This window comes from Amyelois transitella, chromosome 14 (assembly GCF_032362555.1).
Source record: "Amyelois transitella isolate CPQ chromosome 14, ilAmyTran1.1, whole genome shotgun sequence".
NCBI lineage: Eukaryota > Metazoa > Arthropoda > Insecta > Lepidoptera > Pyralidae > Amyelois > Amyelois transitella.
In genome coordinates, this window is record NC_083517.1 from 1,924,242 (window position 1) to 1,947,469 (window position 23,228).

The 23,228-nt window shown below is 34.0% G+C and overlaps 2 protein-coding genes across 2 annotated transcripts in view; both read right to left on the bottom strand.

Annotated features, from left to right (window-relative positions):
• Positions 1 to 1,325: 1,325 nt before the first annotated feature.
• Positions 1,326 to 12,834, bottom strand: LOC106132836 (equilibrative nucleoside transporter 3). The gene is made up of 7 exons (XM_060947929.1): positions 12,263 to 12,834; positions 11,145 to 11,308; positions 10,474 to 10,619; positions 6,872 to 7,306; positions 6,108 to 6,193; positions 5,469 to 5,665; positions 1,326 to 4,217 (listed from the first exon to the last, which is right to left on the bottom strand). Exons 1-7 carry the CDS (start codon positions 12,491 to 12,493, stop codon positions 4,106 to 4,108), a joined length of 1,371 nt encoding a protein of 456 aa, XP_060803912.1. The 5' UTR covers positions 12,494 to 12,834; the 3' UTR covers positions 1,326 to 4,105.
• A 1,010-nt stretch (positions 12,835 to 13,844) lies between these two features.
• The window catches only part of LOC106130893 (protein bark beetle), a 40,833-nt gene continuing 31,449 nt past the window's right edge, over positions 13,845 to 23,228 (bottom strand). Inside the window, exons 7-14 of the mRNA XM_060947606.1 lie at positions 22,866 to 22,991; positions 21,540 to 21,569; positions 20,078 to 20,339; positions 19,478 to 19,679; positions 18,581 to 18,713; positions 17,827 to 17,947; positions 16,320 to 16,920; positions 13,845 to 16,114 (exon numbers count right to left, since the gene is read on the bottom strand). Of these exons, the coding sequence (XP_060803589.1) occupies positions 15,861 to 16,114; positions 16,320 to 16,920; positions 17,827 to 17,947; positions 18,581 to 18,713; positions 19,478 to 19,679; positions 20,078 to 20,339; positions 21,540 to 21,569; positions 22,866 to 22,991 (1,729 nt within the window). The 3' untranslated portion in view covers positions 13,845 to 15,860. The remainder of the gene's footprint in view (positions 16,115 to 16,319; positions 16,921 to 17,826; positions 17,948 to 18,580; positions 18,714 to 19,477; positions 19,680 to 20,077; positions 20,340 to 21,539; positions 21,570 to 22,865; positions 22,992 to 23,228) is intronic.

The window sequence follows — 23,228 nt, forward strand, 5'->3', positions numbered from 1 at the left end:
TATATATATATAAATTGCAAGCAAATATAACGATATGACAATTAAATTTTAGGATATAATTTTACCATAGCCTGTATATTTTTTGTTTTTAAATTTCTTTTGTTACTTTATTAATCGTACTTTTTCATAACTTTGAAAATTTTATTTATATACTACTACAACCTAAATGTTTTCTGAATATTATGTACATATAATCTGAGTAACATGAAAAAAATATGCATATTCCCCGTTACTCGTATTAGTTTAAATTCGTTTTGGCAAATTTAATGTATGGGTCTTGATGAAAATATTTATAATCCTTTTATTTTTGTCATAGAAAAAAATTTCTGAAATCAATTAAAACTTTATATTATTCGAAGTTACTTTTATATATATGTGAATGGTGCTCAATGATTTTATTTATTTGAATTGAGAAGTTATCATAGTTTGGAATCATCAAAAAACTGTAGTATGTAATCTTACGGATAGAAGCCGATATTTTAAATCTTACACACATACTTTTATTAATTGAAACTTCAAACAAAGACAGGTAATGATAAGTGTCCAATTGACACTTTTTCGTATTCAGTATTGTAATAAAGTTACTCTTTTTGTAAGTTGCTCAACATATGCTTTTTTTTTCAAAAATCGAAATTGCTAATTCCTTATTTTTTTTTAATATTTTTTTATTATTTTTATAACAATATCGAATACGAAAAAGTTTCAAAACTTTTAGTTAGTATAAATACATAAATACGCAGTTATTGTGATAGTTAACGATTGTTCGAATAAATTTGGCGAGTCGGAGTAAATAACATGACATTGAAACAGGATTCTTGTGCCTTGAGAATGAACGAATGAATACGTTTTGTAAAAATCCATTTCTATTTTCATTGAATGTCGCCAAAGACACATTCTAAAATATGACTTTGTGATAGGTAGTTTATAAAAAAATATATTTAATCATTCCTACATGTTTTGTATATATTTTTTGTTTCACCATTCGATTGTAAGACGTGCTATACTCCTACGTATGTTAAATTTATTTTCCACATTGAAATATATATATTATTTTTATTATTTTCAAAAGATAATATTTCAAAACTGCATTTCAGTCACAAATTGTATGGAATAATGTGCTAAAAGATCTGATGTATCAATATGTTTACAATACAGGGCGTAGGTACGTTGTATAAGCGAAATGGATAATTTTTTGAAGATTTTTAACGTATCTTGCCTTACTGGCTTGCCCCCTAGGATGTCGGGTCTAGGTATAGATAACACTATTATATGGCGGACGATAAATTGTTTATTTTTAGAATTGAGATCAAAGGCGTACCCCGGGCTCCTCTGCAGAGAGTTGAGGACGCAACCGGGACCAACGTCCGGAGTATGATGAATGATAATTATAGAACATTGTTGAAGATCCATGCAAAGTTAGATACGTGACTTTTCTACAAAAAAAAATACCAATTTATAAAATACCCTAATATATTGATCAAATATAATGAACAAATTCTTGATAAAATATTTAAATAATGGAATTTTATCGTCCGTTTATTAAGCTTATAATCAGGGATGATGGTAATTTATACTGTACTTAGATATAATTAGAAATATATTATGGTTCGTTAAGCTATGGTCAAAATGTTTATAGATTTTATGTTTTATATGTAATTTTTATAAATAAATGGTTAAGATTTTTAATGAGTTGTTTTTGTTTTTGGAATTTGTCATCTGTATTGATTTGTATCTGTGTATCCGTAGAAATCTTGGAAAATTTATTTTATTTTGAATAAAATATCTATATATTTTTATGATAAAATTACATTTGATACCATGTCTGAAATAAAAACTTATTTATGGTGATTGGATAGCGTGATCAGTAAAAGCTCAAAATTGTCACATAAATAATATATTTGTTTAAGTGCAAGCTACCTTACTATTATAAACAGTAAATGCTTACTATATAAATATAGATACCATCATTGGTAAACTATTCGGGACGAACAGACATCAAAATGCAATGAATAAGTTATCCTTACGAACTACGATACAAAATTATAATATTATAATATCACATACAGATATATAAAGCTCATATGACATCTGATAATTGATGCATTAAAATATAACATTAATACTATAGAACTCGGAATAATTAAGTTGTCACGGTTTTCTTTTTCATAGCGCATCTAAGAACATTTTCTGAGATTTATTTGACAGCGCGCAAGACGGTGACACATCTATGGCATTTCTATTGGCTTCTTTATTTCGATTTCTATGATTAATGCACTACACGCCAGCGTCATATAATGAGTCAATTCCTTATAAAAAAAAACTAAAAAAATGTTGCAATAAGTCATTAACTAAAATTGAACACAATGTTAATAGTCCATAAATAACAGAATATACCAAAAGTTTCAAATATTTTTATCATTACAAAGCATAACGTACATCTTACACACTAACAATTATTTCACCTGATTTCAGATTTTACATACAAATTTAATGCTAAATACAATTCATAACTACCTATCTACAATAACATTTCGTCTGATTTGGTAACAACTATTATGATACGCATTTGAGATCTACAGACAGAATTGCAATAAATTCTATGAAATGTCTTTAACTTACACAATAAAAAAACATAATTTTAAAGAATGACGTTTTCCTATCATACATTATCGAAGTGGTATACTTTCCATGTAGCCGACTATATCAGCTTTATCTACATTTACACGTACATTAAACACATAGGTATAATTAAAACTAGCGTTATATTGTCAATATAATTAAGTTTCATTTACGAGTCGTGTTATAATATAGCAACTAAGCAAGTACTGTTAAAGATAACACCTGTAAAATTTCTTCATTTTCAAACAAAACAATTTTAACGAATAACATTTTTGATTTTAGAGATAATGCACTTCACAACTGTCGTTAATAATTAAACTTGGCCGTTATATAAAAATATAATAGTATTTGTCCCTTGAGGAACAGTCTTGAAAAGACTAAAAGGCCACGTTCAACTGTATGTTTTGATAATGGAATTGAGATTGAAATGGTGACACCAAAAATAAACTAAACACTTGTAGAACAAAAAGATTGATAGTTGCTATATTTTGTTTTTCACATTGCCTACAACGCTAATAATAATTAAATCCATGCCATACTATAATACATTTTTACACAAGTAATAAGTATATTTACAAATTAAATAATGATTCACATTCATTTAAATTTCAGTAAATTCAAATAAGAAGCAACAATAAAATTTTGCTTTAACATAATTCACTGTCCACATGCCACCCATTCCAACATTGTCCAATAAATTAAGTATTTAAGACACGAATTAAATTAAAATCAAATATTACATCATACCTATTAATGAGCTGTTAATCTTTCATTCATTTTCATTTTATCAACATAAAACCTAAGTATTTAAACTTATAAAATAAATTATAAAATTATTCAACAAATGAGCTGGAATTATTCTTTTGGGAATCGTCGAAATATTAAAACTAAATCACATTTAAGCACCGTTACGGCATTAATGTATGGTATTCATACACTCAGTTAACGCGATCATTAATATAGTCAAAGCCAGTTAAATAAAATTACAAAGCTTAACTCTGTTTTATATATCATGATTGTCTATCTGTGCATCATGAGTCCTAGGTCCGCTTTTATAGTGATAAATATTTTATACTGTAATTCTCCAGTTTTATCCGACTTGCAAATAAGGGAACCTTGGGTCCGCATAGGAAGTAATTAAACAGATCTCTGTCTAATTACTGTCATTCCATTTACAAAACCAAATCAATTTAAAAGTATGTAATAGAATTGAATCTCGCAACGGGCGGATTAAAGGCTTTTAAATTCTCCCACTTTCTCAAAAAATTAAAAAATTATCGCAGCTTCAAAAGCACTCCTACTCTTCCACACCGGGCCGGGGCGAAGATAATTGAACCGTATGTCAAAACATTAAGGGTCAAAATTACATATCGCATAGAACATTATGAAGCACTTTAAGACATTTTCTTACAGACGCCTCTGTTGCTCTTAATGTGTTAGCAATAAGGGTCACATTTCCGTACAGCATAGAATTAAGACATTCTCTTTATAGAACTCTCACCAGCAACATTCCCACTGCAGCCCCGACTGTGAGCCCCACACTCAGCATGGTTGCTATCACTGACGACGCCTTCTCTCGCTCGTGCAATTCTACAACTCTGAAATAAAATTCTATACTCAATAATACAAAATCAATCATGAATGAAATTAATAAAGTAGTATTTTCTGTAACAGTGTTATGATCGTATACTCCTTTAGGCAATCAACAGAAACATAATCACGTATCCCTTGCGGGGTATACAGAGTCGACAGTCTTGAAAATAACGAAGGACCAATTATGATTCAAATAGAGACAGGCTACTAGCGCATCGCTAGCAAGAACAATCCCGATTTCATTAGGTTTCCCTTAGTCATCTTTTACGGCATCCATGGGAAAAAGATAAAGTGGTATTATTCTTAAATGCCGGCGACATTAATTTTATTTCTTTTATAAAATTGATTGATAAAAGTATTTGAACTTTTGTAATATAATATTTGAACCAAAGTTATAAACAGTATAAATATCAATATTTCCTTTGTACACTCACTGACCTATATATATACATATATAGGTATAAATATATATTATATATTATAAGTAATAACATTTGTAAAGAAACGTCCAACGGAAACAAACATGTGTTCCTCATTAGAAATGCACCATTTGTTTATAGGTACTAGAATTCTAGATAACAAGTCGTTCGACCCGACACGACCTACTAATGGCGCGCACAAATCTAGGTTATCATTATCTGACAGGCCAATCATAGAACTAAGTTGTACCTACAGGCATGTTTCATCGAGAGATTGGAGAGTATATTATCATACTAGAATAATCTTGTCAATTATATAATTTTTCCTAGTTTCGACTTTTATCAATATATAAATAAATATATACGGGACAAATTACACAGATCGAGTTAGCCTCGAAGTAAGTTCGAGACTTGTGTTACGAGATACTAACTCAACGATACTATATTTAATAATTAATACTTATATAGATAAACCTCCAAGACCCAGGCCAATGAGAGAAAGTTCGTTTCTCATCATGCCCTGGCCGGGATTCGAACCCGGGATCTCCGGTGACACAGACAAGCGCACTACCGCTGCGCCACAGAGGCCGTAATGCAATGCACGTTCACTGCACCGATTTTGATTAAATGTGACACAAGAGTAGACTTAACGTTTAGGAGAAACATGTTATTTTTATTTCTGTAAATTTCCTTTAAAAAGTTTTATAGTCCACAGCTGAACGTGGCCTATCAGTCTTTTTCAAAACTGTTATTATATATAATATATGTAAGTTTAGTTTACAAAATGAAATTAAAAAAAAAAGTTCAAACTTTATTTTAGGCAATGTCTTAAGTCACCTGGTAGAATTGATCATCACTATGTTGGTGAGGTACCCGTTGGAGAACGCGAAGAAGATCATGATGATGATGTACTCCCAATCCCACAGGAACACCACGGGCAAATGACTCCGAGGCCGGGCGTTACACAGCATCAGCATCGGGACTCCGATGATCCTTAGTAGGCAGGCACCTGCTATTATCCATTGGTTTTCAGGCTGTGGGGGAAAAAGGTTTAGTTTAATTTTGTAATTGTCGCAAGCGATTTCGTTCGCCGTAAAACGGATTGTAACAAAAAAAGCAGACTCCCAGTATTTGACCCCTTAGAAGAGTGGGGGAGGATAATTTTTTTGTGCACCAGAGGAAGCCGAATTTAAATCGGAACAATAGTTTTTGTATAATAATTCAATGATACCCCCAAAAGGTCAAATTTTATCAAAATCGGTCCAATAGCTTTTGGGTTGTTTCCCAAAAATTGACAGACAACGTAAAATCGAAACCATGTTTACATTGGTCAGGAACAGAAGAGTTTTATGTATCAAAAATCAAATTTTATTAACTTGTTGAACTTGGAAAGAGTCAATCAATTAAAATTACTCATGCAGTTCTTTAAGTATGATCTCTCTTTAAGTCAATAAGAATTGTCTCTTAATTAATTACCTTCAACAGGAACCCGGCTACCAATCGACCAGCGTAGTCACCGCAGTTGAAGATCAGGTAGTTCACCACTGGCACGAAGAAAATGTCTGCAAATATTCATTTATACTTAAATATTTTTTATTTAGGGTAAATGGTTGCCGGCACCAGTAAAAAAAGAATAGGACCACTTTATCTCGTTCCCATGGATGTTGTAAAAGGCGACTAAGGGGCACTTGGGATTCTTCTTTTAGGCGATGGGCTAGCAACCTGTCACTATTTGAATCTCAATTCTATCTTTAAACCAAATAGCTGAACGTGGCCTATCAGTCTTTTCAAGACTGCTGGTTCTGTCTACCCCGCAAGGGATATAGACGTGACCATATGTATGTATGTGTGTAGGAAGAAATATAAGAGAATAGCCCCTTTCAGATCGTGAACCCTTGAAACATCCTTGGAAATGTTTGATTCATCATAAAAAAAAGCAATTTTGTTATTAAGGTATAATTGTCAAGATCATAGAGATGTTAATTGATAAACAGTATTGAACGGGCCGAGGGTCTATTTGTCTAGTCAGAATAAAAAAGAATTTTTCCCGTTCAAGATACGTCTTGTCGTCTCGTCGTCTTATAGTGGTCTCCTTAGTGTCCAAGTCGATTGTCCTTTTTTCACAATCCGTCAGTCGGTTTTAGTCATCTAAATTGTTAAGTCAGAGTCTCGGATGGACAAATCCATGGAGGCTGAACGGCCGCTACAAGTATTATATATATATATGTATATATACTCACTGTTCCAATCAGTCCCGGCCGTGGCAGGATGCGACTCCACCAGCACCGTGACAGCCGGATACACCGCCATGCTGATGGCGAACACGGCGAATATGCTGAACGCGTACACCCAAATCTTCTTCACTATCGCTACCATAGACAATTCTCTATGCCTATTGGCCGCCACCCCCACCCCTCTCAGAATGTGATGCGTGAAGAAATCAATCTTGTACAAGTATATGTACGATGCTAGCGACGTTATGACCATTACGTCTGCGATGATGAAGTATATCAAAGCGCTGTGGAGGGGGGATATTTTGAAAGCTAGAGATATGATTTGGGCAATGGCCGCTATGATACCGCCGAGTGATTGGCCGCTCACGACAGCGGCCATATATTCTTTGGAGAAACGACTCGCTATTCCGACTAGACCGCCGATAAAAATGGCGCTGGCAGCTGAAAAGAGAGTTTAAATAAGTCTGTTTTGTATTTTTGGTTGCCGACACTTTGGGACAGGAACATTCCATCTCTTTCAAATGGATGTCGTAAAAGGTGACTGCGGGATAGGCTAATAAACATGGGATTCTTCTTTTAGGCGACGGGCTAAGAACCGGTCACTATTTGAATCTCAATTCCATATTTAAGCCACACAGCTGAACGTGGCCTTTCAGTCTTTGTGAGACTGTTAGCTCTGTCTACACCGTAAGGGATAATGACGTGATTATATGTATGTAAGTATGTTTATTTTGTATCTTGCTAGGTTAATTTATCTGACATGTCCTAGTGGCAATAAAATACATAGTAGGTACATAAGTCCGACACAAGTACTATTGTATGAGTATTTTCCATCGATCGTCAAAATCACAAATCTCTGATGTCAGTTGCTTCTGACTTTTCACATCATGCATTGTGGTCATAGGTAGACCCAGGGCTCTTCTAAAGAGAAGAAGCAACCAACATAAATGCCAAATGTTGTTTATGTTCAAATTTTATTATTATCTTTACACCCGTATTATGATTCATAGTGACGTGGTATCATCATGAGTACAATTTAATTCATTCATTAAAAATATATTTTGTTTACTCATCTTTGTCCTTTGGTTATTAAAGACCTTTACCAGTGAGGAAAATACTTTATGTACGATTCCGTAGTTAAATGTAAGATTAATTTTAATAATCGTCTGTAAATTGCTTGTTTAAAATATTAGTAGAAACTTTAACACAAAATTGTGCAAGGTCAATGGAGATTCGCTAACCTTATTCTTGGATTTCACATTTCATTTTGATATTATAAAATTCATCAATAACTTTTGTGAAAAAAGTGAACCGCCTCCAATCGATAACCACCTTTTTTGAAGTCGATAAAATTTCTAAAACCTTCTGCTAAATGTATTAAACACTTTATTGAAAACCGCATCAAAATCGGTCCAGCGAAACGCGAGAGATAATCGCAGAAAAATATACAGCAGAAATAAGCAGAACGAATGTAACTATTGTTTCTTGTGTTTATCATTCCTTATGTTTTCTGTGTATATTAATTAGTAAATAAATAAATACAGGTCAAACTGAGATCCGCTTTTTAAGGCGATTTGAAACAACTATGTTTTCATCTTTCGTTTAGAATCCTACGAAAGTTTATAAACTTTTGGTTTCGGTAACAATACATACGAAAGTTATTAAAATCGATTTTTTCATTTTATATCCCTTTTTATCAAAGCCTATACGATTTCATTCGCCTCTCGTACCTACTGTGAGCAAAAATTCGTTATTTAGATTTGGTTATCATAAGAAGCAATTTTTTATTTTGTTTGTATGGATGTTGCTACGGGATTTCCATGTTTGTTAACTCTTAGTTAAGATAACGATACGTTACAATGTAGGCTATAAATGAAGAAAACAGATATTTATCTTTATGGCTATTTGACATATTATATACATAGAACGATAAACAAGTTCTTTAAAAAAATGATTACAATTTAATAGGCTTAGTTTTTCTAAATATATAGATACAATAATAATTATATAATACCTATTATATACAATTATTTATCATACTTTATCCCTTTCGGGGTAGACAGAGTAAACAGTCTCAAAAAAACTTTTTCTTAAGAATCCATCTGCAAGCCATACAGCTGAATGCGGCCTATTCAGCTGTATGCAGCAGCTTAAAGATGTAATTGAGATTCAAATAATGGCCGGTTGCTTGCCCGTCTCCCAAAAGAAGAATCCCAAGTTTATTAGCCTATCCCGTAGTCGCCTTTAACGACATCTATTTCAAAGAGATAGAATTGTCCTAAACTCAAATGCCACGTTTAGTTGCAGAGCTGTAATGATGGAATTGAAATTCGGATAGTGACAGGTCGCTACGCAGTCGGCTAAAAGAAAAATCCTTAGTTTTAAGTACTATATGTACTTCCGAATCATTAATATTATAATTAAAATGAATTCGGCACAACATAACATGACATGATGTATAAGTGACTCACCCACACTTGTGACGCTAAAAGCCCTTTTACAAAATCACATGCTGACCAGCTAAACAGGTTTTGTATGTGGAGTTATTTTTATAAATGATCGTAATTCGAAATTCGCTCAGATCAAGTTTATTGAGGTAAGTTTTATGCGTAAGAGCATACGCGCTTTTGGAAATTTCCAGAAAAATAAACTATGTTAAGTACCTACCCCTAAAAGTTTTGTTTGTTCTGTGCCAAATATCATCAATATAACTTAATTTTTTTTTTACCTACAAAAATAAATATACTTTCCCTTAATTATATTAATGTGAATATAAACCATTTATTGATTATATTATAGTCTAAATTCATTCGAATTTGCATGAAGAGGGTTATGAGTGTGGATGAAGTGACAGAACTGCGCACGCCACCACACTCAGTCACCCTTGCCAGTAGGACAACACAGAATTCTGCTCTACCTACCCTTCCGGGATAAAGGCTTAATGGACCTGATGACTGTCTCGTTTAACAGTAAAATATCTGTCTACATATCAATAACATAATTGGATAATAATTGATTGATATCTATTTAGTGACACGTAACAATGATACCTACCGTAATAATTTTCCGTTATCATATTGAATAACCACAAATCCTGATAACCTCACAGAACATTGTCTTTATGAAACAAATGGACTTTTGACTTTTTTTTTCTAAGTTACGTACATTAGTTGAGCACCTCTTACGGTAAGGGAAAATCGCGTGAGAATACTACCTACAAATACAGGCAATGTATCACCGTGATCCTGAATGTGACTGGAATTAAAGTCTACTAAATACATATATTTGTCGCCATTTTCTGCGTAATTGTAAAGGTGCCAAATAAATCTCGGAATTTATATGCAATAGGTATTATGAAAACGTTATCGTGTCATAATGCCTCTGTTACTTTTTATCATTCCAAATTCTACATAATCATCCCGCAACACATAAATTTTGTAAAAAGAGAAATGCCTCCGATCGATATCCTTCATTTTTGAAGTCGGTTAAATTTCTCAAGCCTTCTTCTAAGTGAAACGCGAAATAATCGCAGACAAACATTCGTACATACAAACATACCTACTTTTTTTTAAATCGGTTAAATGTTAATTTTTTTTCTTAATACTTACCAGTCATAATAACAACAGTGACCATGGTGATGATGAAGAATGTGTTCTGCCACTCGTCGGTGTCCACTTGGACGAAGGCCGTGGTCACGAGGAACGCTATGGTGATGACGACCAGAGCGCCCTGCAGGCGATTCTTCATCGGCACCCTGTAATGTGGGACGTAAAATAAGCACATTTTCCTGCAATTTCGTACATACATACATAAAATCACGCCTTTTCCCCGGAGGGGTAGACAGAATCTACATCTCTTCCACTTGCCACAATCTCTGCATACTTCCTTCGCTACATCCACATTCATAACTCTCTTCATGCAAGCTCGGCGGTTTCGGGTATTCTTGACCTGACCCTTTGCCAGGACGTCCTTAATTTGATCAAGATATGTTCGCATAGGCCTTCCCACTCCGACCTTTCCCGCCACACTCTCCTTGTATATCTGCAATTTCCTATACATAAAATATAAGTTCTTATCTTTCCAATCATCTTCTCTCTTCTTTTCTTATGTATAAGTTAACTAGCATCCCGCCCCAGCTTTGCATGGGTACCATTTATAGATATAAACCTTCCTCAGAATACCCTCTCTTATAACATTCAAGGTAAATGATATTTAACAATCAAATAAAAGGTATTTATACATATAAAACATCTGTAATCTTCTAGATAATAATACTTACAAATGCCCATATAATGAATTGAGAATGAGAAAAATCAAGTTAGGTATAGCGGTAGCCACATTGAGGTAGGAGGTGAACTCTGCCTGGAACCGCGTCTTCCTGACCACCTCGCCAACCATCGTCATGTTTTTCGGGGTCACGTCGCGGAATTTGTACATCCAGTACTGAAAATTTATAGTTTAATAAATAATCAAACTAAGTAAAAAAACATATTGTCATGTCTATATCCCTTGCGGGGTAGACAGATCCAACAGTCTTGAAAAGACTGAATGGCCACGTTCAGCTATTTGGCTCTATGATAGAATTGAGATTCAAATAGTGACAGGTTGCTAGCCCACCACCTAAAAAAAGAATCCCAATTTTGTAAGCCTATCCCTTAGTCGCCTTTTACGATATCCATGGGAAAGAGATGGAGTGGTCCTATTCTTTTTTCATTGGTGCCGGAAACCACACGGCACTTTTCTTTTGAATCATTTTTATTTTTGTTCTCTGCCATTTTGCATTAATGTTGTTTTGGTCAAAATCATTTTCTAATGATGAATTAGCAAGGTTTTATTTCACAAAGTAATTATTACCTTTCACATGATTTGATTTAATTAGGTAGTTAGCATTATAATCATTAAGTTGTTTATCAAATTAATAATCATTAAGTTGTTTGTTTACCAAATTTTGTGTTAAATTTTAAATTGTGTTTAAGTGTTAAAGTTTGTTTAAGTCAGATAATTATTTTTTTACTAATTACCTACTTTTACAAATGCTATTTACTTTTTTGTTATGCAGCAGCTCAAGCATTGTTTGTCATACTTTGACTGACAAACGGGCCACTGAACATGAATACATATAATCATGTCTATATCCCCTGCGGGGTAGACAGAGCCAACGTCTTGAAAAGACTAATAGGCCATGTTCGGCTGTTTGGCTTTATGATAGAATTGAGATTCAAATTCTTGAACCACTGAACTATTTGACTAATACTTAAAGAAGTGACTAATGATAAATTTCAATTTCCCAAATATTTTGTGTATATAGGAATAGGAATATAAGTATGGTCTTATCCTAAAATGCCAGGAATCACACAGCATTAACTATTCTAAAATATTTAAAAGAATAAAACTTACATCATTTGCAGTTATAAGAAAATTCCAGGGCACCAAGGAAGTAATACCGAAAAGGTAAAATAATATGTAGACGATGCCGTATTTATCGCGAGGTATATCCGGCGAGTCTAGCACTTTAGTGGAACATGAGTCTCCTACTAGCTCCCTCTCTTCAGAATCATCAATGATCTCTTCCTCATTTTCTATTGTCTCAATATCGTCTTCATTATTTATAGAACCTGTAGGATCCATGATTACGGGCGACGACAATTTAACAGCTGATCAATTAAAAGAACTTAAAACTTTGTAAAATTTAAATGCTCAGATTGTCATATATTCCAATTAATCTTTTGCAATTCTTGAAAACAGACACTCAAATAATTCACAATTATTTTAAATAAAAACACTTAATAATCAATTATTTTATGCAATGTTTTTTTTTTTACTTTTTAAAGATTCATCGACATCCCGTCTGTTCACATTTATTTCACTTTACACTGACTGCGTGCTAGAAGGAATGTTTGTAAAACTGCAGAATTCTGTAAATAAAATGAAAATTGAAGACAACAAAGAAACTTGTCCACACAATGGCAATGGGAACTGCAAACTGTCAAACATGTGTCACTCTGACACTCATTCATTATCATTAAGTATTGCCAGCCAACTCTACCAAAAGTTACCTAGTGTTGGAGGCATCTAACTTTGGTTTATAATTAGTTTTTTTTTAACTGTATTAGTTTATTTTTTACTGTCAAATTTATTTTTTAATTTTATTTTATACATCACTTACACATACACATACATCACAAACAACACATACAATTACAATGTACATATACATAATGCGTGTAGCTTTTCTGTCACTGGCAGATAAATGAAGTTTTGTGCAGAAGTACCTAAGTGTAGCTTTTCTGTCACTGGCAGATAAATGAAGTTTTGTGCAGAAGTACCTAAAGTATACTTAATCCATTTGAACTGATTATAAATAAATATTACAAAAATATAATATAAAGTATGTACAGCTACCTATTTTTATTTCAAAAAAGCATTTGGATTGTTATTTGCTAGCCTAAAACACCTGCTAGAAACTATTGACGGCGGCCACGTGATAGATATACCTAATCAACATGATATAAAAAACTTCCTTGCTAAGTAAATAAAACTTACCTTTTTACTTACCCAATTAAACTACTCGAAGTAGGTACCCTTATCACTAACTACTAGACCAGTTCTACCAGAAAGGGAGGTAGCCCAACTACTAAAACTTGCCCAATAAGTAGGCAAATTCTTTTTTGGCAACCTCTCTGTTTGTGAGAAAAATCGACCTATCAGTGCCACTTTTCATTTTTTTATGATAGTAAAATCAATTCGATCATTAGTGCATCCTCCTCAGGCACATGCAGCGTGCGGGGGAATCTTGCGATTGCAGCCGATCGACAAAGTTGCCAACTGACACTGATGGTTCCGTATTTTCTTTAAAATTATGCACAATCTTATATAATTAAGAATCAATGATTACATGTTGCTTTAGTACAATTTTTTTGATAAACAGAGAAACTGTATTTAAATGGGTTATAGAAGCAGAATTAAAAAAAAGCGCATGTAAATATCAAAATATTTATAATTTTCTCAGTGTACATATTACTTTATTACAATTTTATCACTTGTCTTTATTTTAACATGATTTACATTTTAAAGCATTTAGTCATAAAAAATATTAATTCCTTTTAATTCTTAGTATGCTTGATATTTCTATATGAATGCACACTGCGTGCTTATTTATTGTTATTAACCGTCGATTATATGAATACTAATGAGTAAGTACAGTTTGTTTAATATAAGATTCTGTCATTACTTCAATGAAGTAAAACAAATGATAACTATATACAAGATCGTGATGTATGAAAGTAAAAAAAATAACTAAAAACTAAGACTAAGGTGTGCAGGATCACATCTTGGCAGGGAAAAGAAGTAGATACCTATAAAGTTGGAAACAGAAAACATTACCGACATTTTGTCCATATTGCTAGTTTAAAATTTCTCGCTCAGTGACAATACAAAAAAAAAGACATACTTTTAAAATTAGTAGAGTTGTTTTTCCAAGAATTTTTAAATTATTGGTACTAAGATAATAATTTAACATTAAATTGCACAAAATATAACAACTCTTCTTGTTATAATAAATTGCAAAAAAATTAAAGAAATTCATTATTTTTCTTTTTTCAAATTCATCATGAATTTAAATATATTTTTGGTAAATATTTTTTTACAAATAACGCAAAAAGACCAAATACAGTACAAATTATCTAACTCTATTATTACAAATAAAATTAACGTAATATTAAAAACTTATTAATTTTAAAGTTTAATAAGTAAAGATTTTAAAGAAAAATTTAACTATGTCGAACTGTTTTTTTTTAATATTTATTTCAATATACTGAGATCTTGTCTTTTTCTGTATAATATTAAACTTATCGTACATTACCTTAAACTTATTTAAATATAAAAAATAAAATACATAATTTGGGTAATTACCTACTTACATGTAAAATATATACGAAAAAATGTATTAGGTAGATATGTTGAAAAGGCACTATATAAATTTATTTTAATTAGAAACAAATAACTGATGATAATAAATGCAGGAAAATCCTTCATCTAAGACACATGTTCATTCAGTCTTTTATATCCTACAACTAACTACTTACATCTTTCGTGTATTCTCGTGTGTAAACGCCAAACGGCCCGCATCGAATAATGTAATCCGCATTTAAAGAGTTGGAGCATCACGGTGATAATAAATGATGGTAAATAAAATATTTTTCTTATTAAATGCGATATTTTTTTGATAAATATACACATTATTTAGCTTGATATGTTATTATTGAAGTACTGGACGGAATCGTATGGAAGAAAGTAAGATAAATTAAGAATATAGTAAATGTAAAATGATGTATCAAAACATTTCATTTATAAACTATGGTATGAAAGTAATCTATTTAACATATAAACATTTTAAATATGTCAATTGAAAGCTAGTGTCAGTTGTTAACTGCTTGCTATATAAAAATAGCACAATTAGAAAGTAGCAACTTTTGCTTGAAAATTTGTTAATTACTTAAAATTAAAACTTTTACTTGAAGTCATAGACAATATTTGTCCATGCTTCTGTACGGTGGTAAGTTTTTAAGACAATTTACAGTTACCGTACCATACGTATCGGGGTTGTAACATTTTTTGGCGGCTAATAAATTTATCAGATGATTTATACGCCGTTTTACATAATGATAAGTACTAATAAAAGTGAGTGACTACTTTCGATCAAGTTGAACATGTTGTATTCAAACGACTTAACAGAACTTCGTCTTCAGTCAACAATATTGGTCACTCATGAGCTGAATAGCCCGTAATACTCACTAGGATATTGCTGCTAGCCTTAGTGCTTTCAAAAATTAGGATTATGTTGTCATTCGAAAACTCGCAACTAGTTTCAAGGCTTCAGACTATGTCATTTCTGCTTCCATTTGTCTATTGCATCAGCAATCTCTATGGTAGAGTATGCCACAGCCTTAATAGAGGCTTTAAGTGCTTCTAGCCTTAACGCTAACAGAAATAACGATCACATTGCCGTCTCAAGCGGCTGACTATACGACCTACTAGCCTCAGTCATTGGCAAAGGACTGGAATCACTATCCTCAAATTCGAAGTTAGTTTCCAATAGGGCTTCAGATTTGGACCTGTGGGGTAAATCCGGGTGGTAGTCCTGGTCTCGGGGGCTCGAGTGGTAGCTCGGGATGTGTTCTGACGGGGAGCTGTCGTAGTTGTACAGCGGCTGCGGGCTGGGCAGGTTGTCTTCGTAGAACTGCTGGTTATCTGGAATTTGATTATTTTTTATTAGAAAATTTCTCATTGTAAAAAATAATAAAGGTTTTCTGTATAATGAACAGATTTAACCGTCCGCAAGTTCAAACTATAAAAATTTATTTTAATCAGGGGTGGCATTTTTGACAAGTTGTTTTTTTTTTGTAACTTTTTAAACACTTTCGTTTGAAAAAAAATACGAATTTATAATAATCACCTGCAATATTCCTCCTCTGGCCAAAACTCGTGACCGCAGGCGGGGGCTGATCCGGCAATCGCGACCTCAGTTCCATCAGGAAAGACAACTTCGGCCCGCTGTAATTAGGCGCTCCATACCCCCCATACATTTTCCCTTCCCTATCTTCCCCATCCGACTTCCCTCCCCTCAATGGAAGGGTATCTGACGTGAAATACTGATCGCTATTAGGCGACAACGTGTCATCATCAGGCGGTGATCGCAAACCGCCAGGGTGATGTATAATCGGTATCTCTTCAGTAGTAACAGTATTCATAGATTGGGCACCGCTGGCTGGACTCGAGTTGTCTTTGAATCCGTCATTTTTGAACGCCAAATTGTAAGGTCGATTGTTGTTCTGCGGTATAGAATATTCTGGGGAAGAAGGTTTCTTAGCGAAGGTGCTAGTTTTTAGAGGCAAGATGTTTGTGTTCGGATTATGGGCCTCGTAAATGTCGAAGCTCTGCGTGTCTTCCATTGATGAGTTGAACTGACTCTTCTCCATGGATTCCATGGAAGCGGTGGACGCCAACATCTTTCGGTAGTCGGATCCTTTGGTCAGCGTTTCGGTTGAACGGCCGCTCTGGAAAATAATTTAAAAATAAAGTTTTGTATCTAGTTCAATCTTGTATAAAATTTACATACTACTGTTGAATATTTTCTCTTTCTTACTGTGTTTTTGGGATACGGAATTTCCAAGCGTTTTAAGATCTACGTTCGACATTAAGTGCACCGCTTAAATCGGAATAAAAATAGGCCCTACTTATTTTATTCTGATTTTTACGATGGCATGTCTAATTGTCTACATAGTATTAAAAAATAAATGGCTTTTGTACAAAGACACGTATTATAATGCTACTACCAAAAAGCATCGTGTTCTTCTTTTTAAATTTAAGAGCTAACTCTCGTAGCTGGAGATAATTGGAGCGATCCTTTACCATATTAACTCCATTCCAGGGAACCATAATACGTGATACCCCCATCGTATTAATCATGATAAATTATTATAAACAAAAAAACATAATCTTAATTATTATGTACACAAGCCAATGCCTGTCTTTACACTTTCCTATCGTGAGCCTGCTGGAAGAACTTCCTCTAGAAATAAGTAGGTAGTGCTCTTGTACTGAATTTCTCTTTATTTTAAGTTTTTTTCTTATTTTCCTTGATGTACATAAATATATAAAATTCAAATTAAAATCTCATAACTTCCTGTTACACTGGAGCGTACATGCCAAATGTCAGTAAGAAGCGTCAATCACTCACTGAGAGTTTCATAAACAACTAGCGACCCGCCCCGGCTTCGCACGGGTGCAAAATTATAAATGTTATTATACATAAAAACCTTCCTCTTGAATCACTCTACCTGTTACAAAAAAACCGCATCAAAATCCGTTGCGTAATTTTAAAGACTTAAGCATACAGACAAACAGACTAAAATAGCGACTTTGTTTTATACTATGTAGTGATAACTGACAGATGTAGCTACCATTTGCGCGAGTTTCCTCCTGTAGGCGGTGTCGGACAAGCCGCCGTTGATGCTGTTGAGCGAGCGCACGGAGTGAAGGGACTGACGGATTGAGTTTCTGCGTTCAAGACGTTGGACGTGTCTGGAAATGTTTAAAGGGTAATGGTGTGACCATAGGGCTTCAGATATGCGTGTGTCAATTCTAACTGAGGAAAGAGTAAATTTTTTTTGTATGTTTATCTTGATGCCTTATAGACTAGACAGAGACAATATACACAAACTTAAAAAGTCGGATAACTTATTATATTATCAGTTATGGAAGTAAGAATAAAATACAGTGATAGATAAAGTAGGGAGCGTGAGGAAAGGCTGGTGCTTCTGAGATACATGCATCTCATAATCATAACTATGTGATGTACTGCATTTATACCGCCACCGGAAATAACAAGAACCGGAAGTATATCAATTTCCTAGGAAGTTTATTAATTTCCATAGTATTCCAAACGAGACATTAATTTCCGTACCTAAATTGATAAACTTACCTAACTCACACTCAAAATAATACGAGTATGCAAGTAAAAACCTGGTACCTGGTACCAACCTACGGTAAATAATAGAATAGCATATTTATTTGCTTTTGACTAGAGTTTACAAAAGGTATAAAAACAAAACATATTTCCTCCTGGTCAGCCATGAATTATATATAGCATGCAAATTATTATAAAATTATACACAAGTCAATTAATTAATTCTTAATAATAAGATGTACAAGTACCTGTGCTTGGACTTGGAGTACCAACAGAGCACCGCAGCGGCGACCAGCAACACAGCGGCCGCCAAGATCCCGATGAAGGCCACCGCCAAAGCGTCCGTACGCCACGATAGCGGGTCGATACGAATCTTCGGATCTGGAAATAAATGAATTTTTAATAACATATTTTGTGAACACACGGGCGATGGACGCTAAAACACAAAGAAATTCAGGATTTTTACACAAACCAAAACTCGCTAATCTTGCAAATGAAGACGTTCTTCTGTCTACAGTCCGTGATAATCACTACATAGTATAAAACAAAGTCGCTATGTTAGTTTGTTTGTCTGTATGCTTAAATCTTTAAAATTACGCAACGGATTTTGATGCGGTTTTTTGTAACAGGTAGAGTGATTTAAGAGGAAGGTTTTTATGAATAATTTTTTCTGAATTTTGCACCCGTGCGAAGCCGGGGCGGGTCGCTAGTTATAGATAAGAATGCGAAGGAAGTACGTAAGAAGTTAAGTAATTTATTTGACGTCAACCAATGTTGTGAAACTAAAAGTTTTGACAATTATTAAGCGATATGAAGTATCCTATAATAATGAATAAAAATTTGGAATTTGAGTAGGTACTTGAATTGTGCACTGAGTGACATAATCGATATGATTCACCTACACTCAGTAGCGATACAACACGTTCACGCACTCGTCGACCTCGTCCAGAAATCATCGATCCCGTTCTGAATCTCAACAATCTCGTTCTGTAACTCACTGATCTCGTTCTGAGTCTAAGCGATCTAGTTCGAAAACTCCGTATCTACATTTTAAACTCAACGACGTTCTTCAGATACTGACCGATCTCGTTCTGAATCTCACTGATCTAACTCTAATACGTAACAATTCTCGTTCTTAAACTCACCGATTTCACAAATGAATGCGTTCTTCTGTCTACAGTCCGTGATGTCTATAGAAGAGAAGGCGAAAGAGGTGCATTGAGTGACATAATCGATGTGGTTCACCCAAACTCGGTCTCCGTATCGATACCACTCGTTCTGACGCTGTATGAACTCGTACAACGCGGCGTAGTTGCCGCTTACGTACGGCATCGACGCGTTATCCGACTGCAAAGGGAAATTTATAATAATTAAATATTTAAGAGAAAACACTGACTGATTGACTAACATATAAACGCACAACCAAAACCGCTGAATCTAAATATTTAACATTTTGCAAGTAGATGGTTCCTTATATGATCCAGGGGTGAAACTAACACGATTTATTACGCGAGGGAAGCCGGGAACGTTCTCAGGTTTCATGTAAAAGTTTACACGATCCCTAGAAATGCATTAAAGTCTGATAATATAAGATCAATTCCAAGTTATATCTATACTCACAATTTTACTTTGTGTTTGCAAAAAATGTACTTGTTGTGTGCATTGACTAGCTAATCAACAAAAAAAATCAAGCACAGCTCGGTCACCCAGGTATTAATCATAATAAGATCACTTAAGCAACTTACCAAACAAAACAATCTAGCTTCTTCGTAAGTCATGGGGGCTCCAACATACATATAACACGTGTCGGCTACCACATCCCATCCTGGGGGGCACTTCCCCCCTCCAAGCACAGTATGGTTGTTCATATAATAAGGCCGGTAGTCCACTTCCAGCAGTAGAGGATTGTCGGCCTGATCACGAACACGGCCGGCGACGGCTAAGGACTCGTTGTAACTCCAGAAGTTGTATTTTGCATCCACTTTTGTGCGAAGAAGGTCAACGGAACTGTTGATGAAAGAAATATGTATAATGTTTGTATGGCAAAGCAAAAGTAAAGGTATTTTCTCGAAGGCAGTGATAACATCCTTCCACTTGCCACGATCCCTGCACACATCTTTCGCTTCGTACACTCTCATCACTCTCTTCATAGAAGCTCGGTTTGTTAAGATTTAGGGAACTCTTGACCTGACCAGTCGCCAAAACGTCCATGATTTGAACAAGTTTTGTACTCATAACATGAAAAACTAGGCAAAAATTATGACTTTTGAAATTCCGGGAATTTTGCTGAAATGCAGAGATATTTTTCGGGGCGTGAGAGTCTCAAACAATATTAACGTTTAAATGATAACTTAATTGTTTTGAGTACTTAAAAAGCCATTGCCATTGGGTATTGTTATTCTAATCTTTTCTATTCAATCACTTTGCTAATACCGAAGGCTAATAAGTAAAAACATAATTACTTATGATACAAATACGGTGACTGACAACAGAATTAACTAACGTAATGACTGTGGGAATACAATTATAGAAAATCAATTACCTAACAAAATAAATATTATTTAGTCGAAAGCAACGCTTTGTTATTTCCCTAAAGATAAAATATCTCTGACTCATTTTAAGGAATTAATCATAGTAATTAAATAACAAATTAAATAGCGTCCGTGTGGTTCCCGGCACCATTACAAAAAAGAATAGGACCACTCCATCTCTTTCTCATGGATGTCGTAAAAGGCGACTAAGGGATAGGGTTATAAACTTAGGATTCCTCTTTTAGGCGATGGGCTAGCAACTTGTCACTATTTGAATCTCAGTTCTATCATTAAGCCAAATAGCTGAACGTGGCCATTCAGTCTTTTCAAGACTGTTGGCTCTGTCTACCCCGCAAGGGATATAGACGTGACCATATGTATGTATAACAACTTGTTACGTGGATACCATTAAAACTTGAAAAGACTGGACTTTTATATCCCTTGCGCAGTAGACTGGGAAAACAGTCTTGAAAAGACATAAAACCCATTTTAAAAGCAAGAAGCGCCTTCTTGCTTTTATAATTTACAAACGGACGCTTTAGTTTTACTAAGTCTTCACAGCATATAAGGCGCCACTTATCTGCTGTGAATCAAGTTGCATCTTTACAGAAGTAATCATAGTTAATAAAAAATTAATTATGCAATAACGATTAGGTACAATAAATATTGAACTTACCTTATAGCATTGGGATTATAGTCAAAAAAGCTACGTCCGGCGGTCATGCAACAAAAACATGCAATGAATACAGAGTCAACATGCTTATAGAACTAGCGACAAATATAAGAGCCACAGAAATCTAAATACCTGATAGATTTCTGTGAATACACCTTAAACCTTATATAGAACACACGATAAAACTATTAATTGGAACCATTGCCAATGTGAATTATTAATTTCAATATAATAATCAAGCGCATAAAGGGATACGTCAAAAATAAAGATATACTGCACTCTTGTCGGAATCTACGCTCCCGTATACGTATTTTTAGAAAAAATGGGAGTAACAAAGAAGTAATATGTTTTCGGTCGAAATTCCGACGGAGGCGAATCCTCGGGCTAACATCTAATTTTGAATATATTTTTACGAATCTTCGAGTTCCTCCGCGTGGAAGGAACCGTTTTTTTATAGTCTACGTCCTTTCCCACGGTCAAGTCTCGGTTCAACGGTTAAGGCGTGAGAGCGTAACAGACTAACTGGACGGAGTAACCTTTGTGTTTGTTTATCATATTAAGATGGAAAGATAGATGCTTTCTCAAAGTATGGAATATTTATTTCATCAAGTCAATGAAGTTTTTAATTTTTTACTAAATGCAAAAAAGTAATAAGAAGCCAAATTTCCAATTTACGTTACGTCGTGTGTTCTATAATAAGGTTTTATCGAGTCATTATTTTACTATATATATATATATATATATATATATATATATAATAGCTTATGTTGGTTGCTTATAAAGGTACGGACAGATACAAATAAGTATCTGACAGATTTAACAAGCTCAGGCACTCCAATTCTTATAGGTATACAAATATTATTTAAAAAGATACAGTTACACAATAAGTATGGTATCATGCATGGTCATTTTATGACTAATAATTTAACCCTAAAGCACATAAAGTGCAAAATGGAAAAGTAAGCAACTAATATCTCCTACACAACAATAGATACATCTATAAATAGTAACCCCAAAAATCTAAGTTCATAAAAGTCAAAGTATGTTAATATAGGCAGACTTTGAAAAACGTTTTTATTTATTTTTGCGACGTTTGCAAGCGCTATTTCATGCCTTTTCGAGAAGAAATTGGACCATGAAAGCACTACCGTTTAATAAAAATACCACCATTCATAACATATAGGTTAGGTAGTATGTAACGAAATTGGGTCACCTCACTTGAGATACTGTTAATATAATAATGTTCCAAAAACTTTTTGTTCTTGGAAAAAGTTGTAAAATAGCGAATAAAAAGATCAAATAATTCTATTTCTATATTAATATACTCACATAGATCTATTGACAGTGATCATTTCATAATCGTTGTCAGGATTGAAGAACACATTATCCACATAATGTTGTCCTGCTGTGCCGGCGACTACGGTGGCTCGGCCTTCGCGATCCAATGCGTAGTTTCTGAGAAAAAAAAAATACATTAATGACCCGATTCGACATTGGATGAATATGGATACATACATAAAATCACGCCTCTTTCCCGGAGGGGTAGGCAGAGACTACCTCTTTCCACTTGCCACGATCTCTGCATACTTCCTGAATGAATATGGATTAGATTATTACATACTGCACTTACATGAATATGGATTTGTGGCGACATCTATGTCTACTACAATACAACAACTTCAGATGGCGCTG

Bases quoted from the DNA above. Each gene is read 5' to 3' on its own strand.
- LOC106132836 (XM_060947929.1), bottom strand. From the start codon at position 12,493: ATGGATCCTACAGGTTCTATAAATAATGAAGACGATATTGAGACAATA. The intron at 10,620-11,144 runs GTAAGTATTATT...CCCACATTACAG, and splicing joins AATTCATTATATGGGCATTT to GGTGCCGATGAAGAATCGCC. The intron at 5,666-6,107 runs GTAATTAATTAA...TTTCCCCCACAG, and splicing joins TAGCCGGGTTCCTGTTGAAG to CCTGAAAACCAATGGATAAT.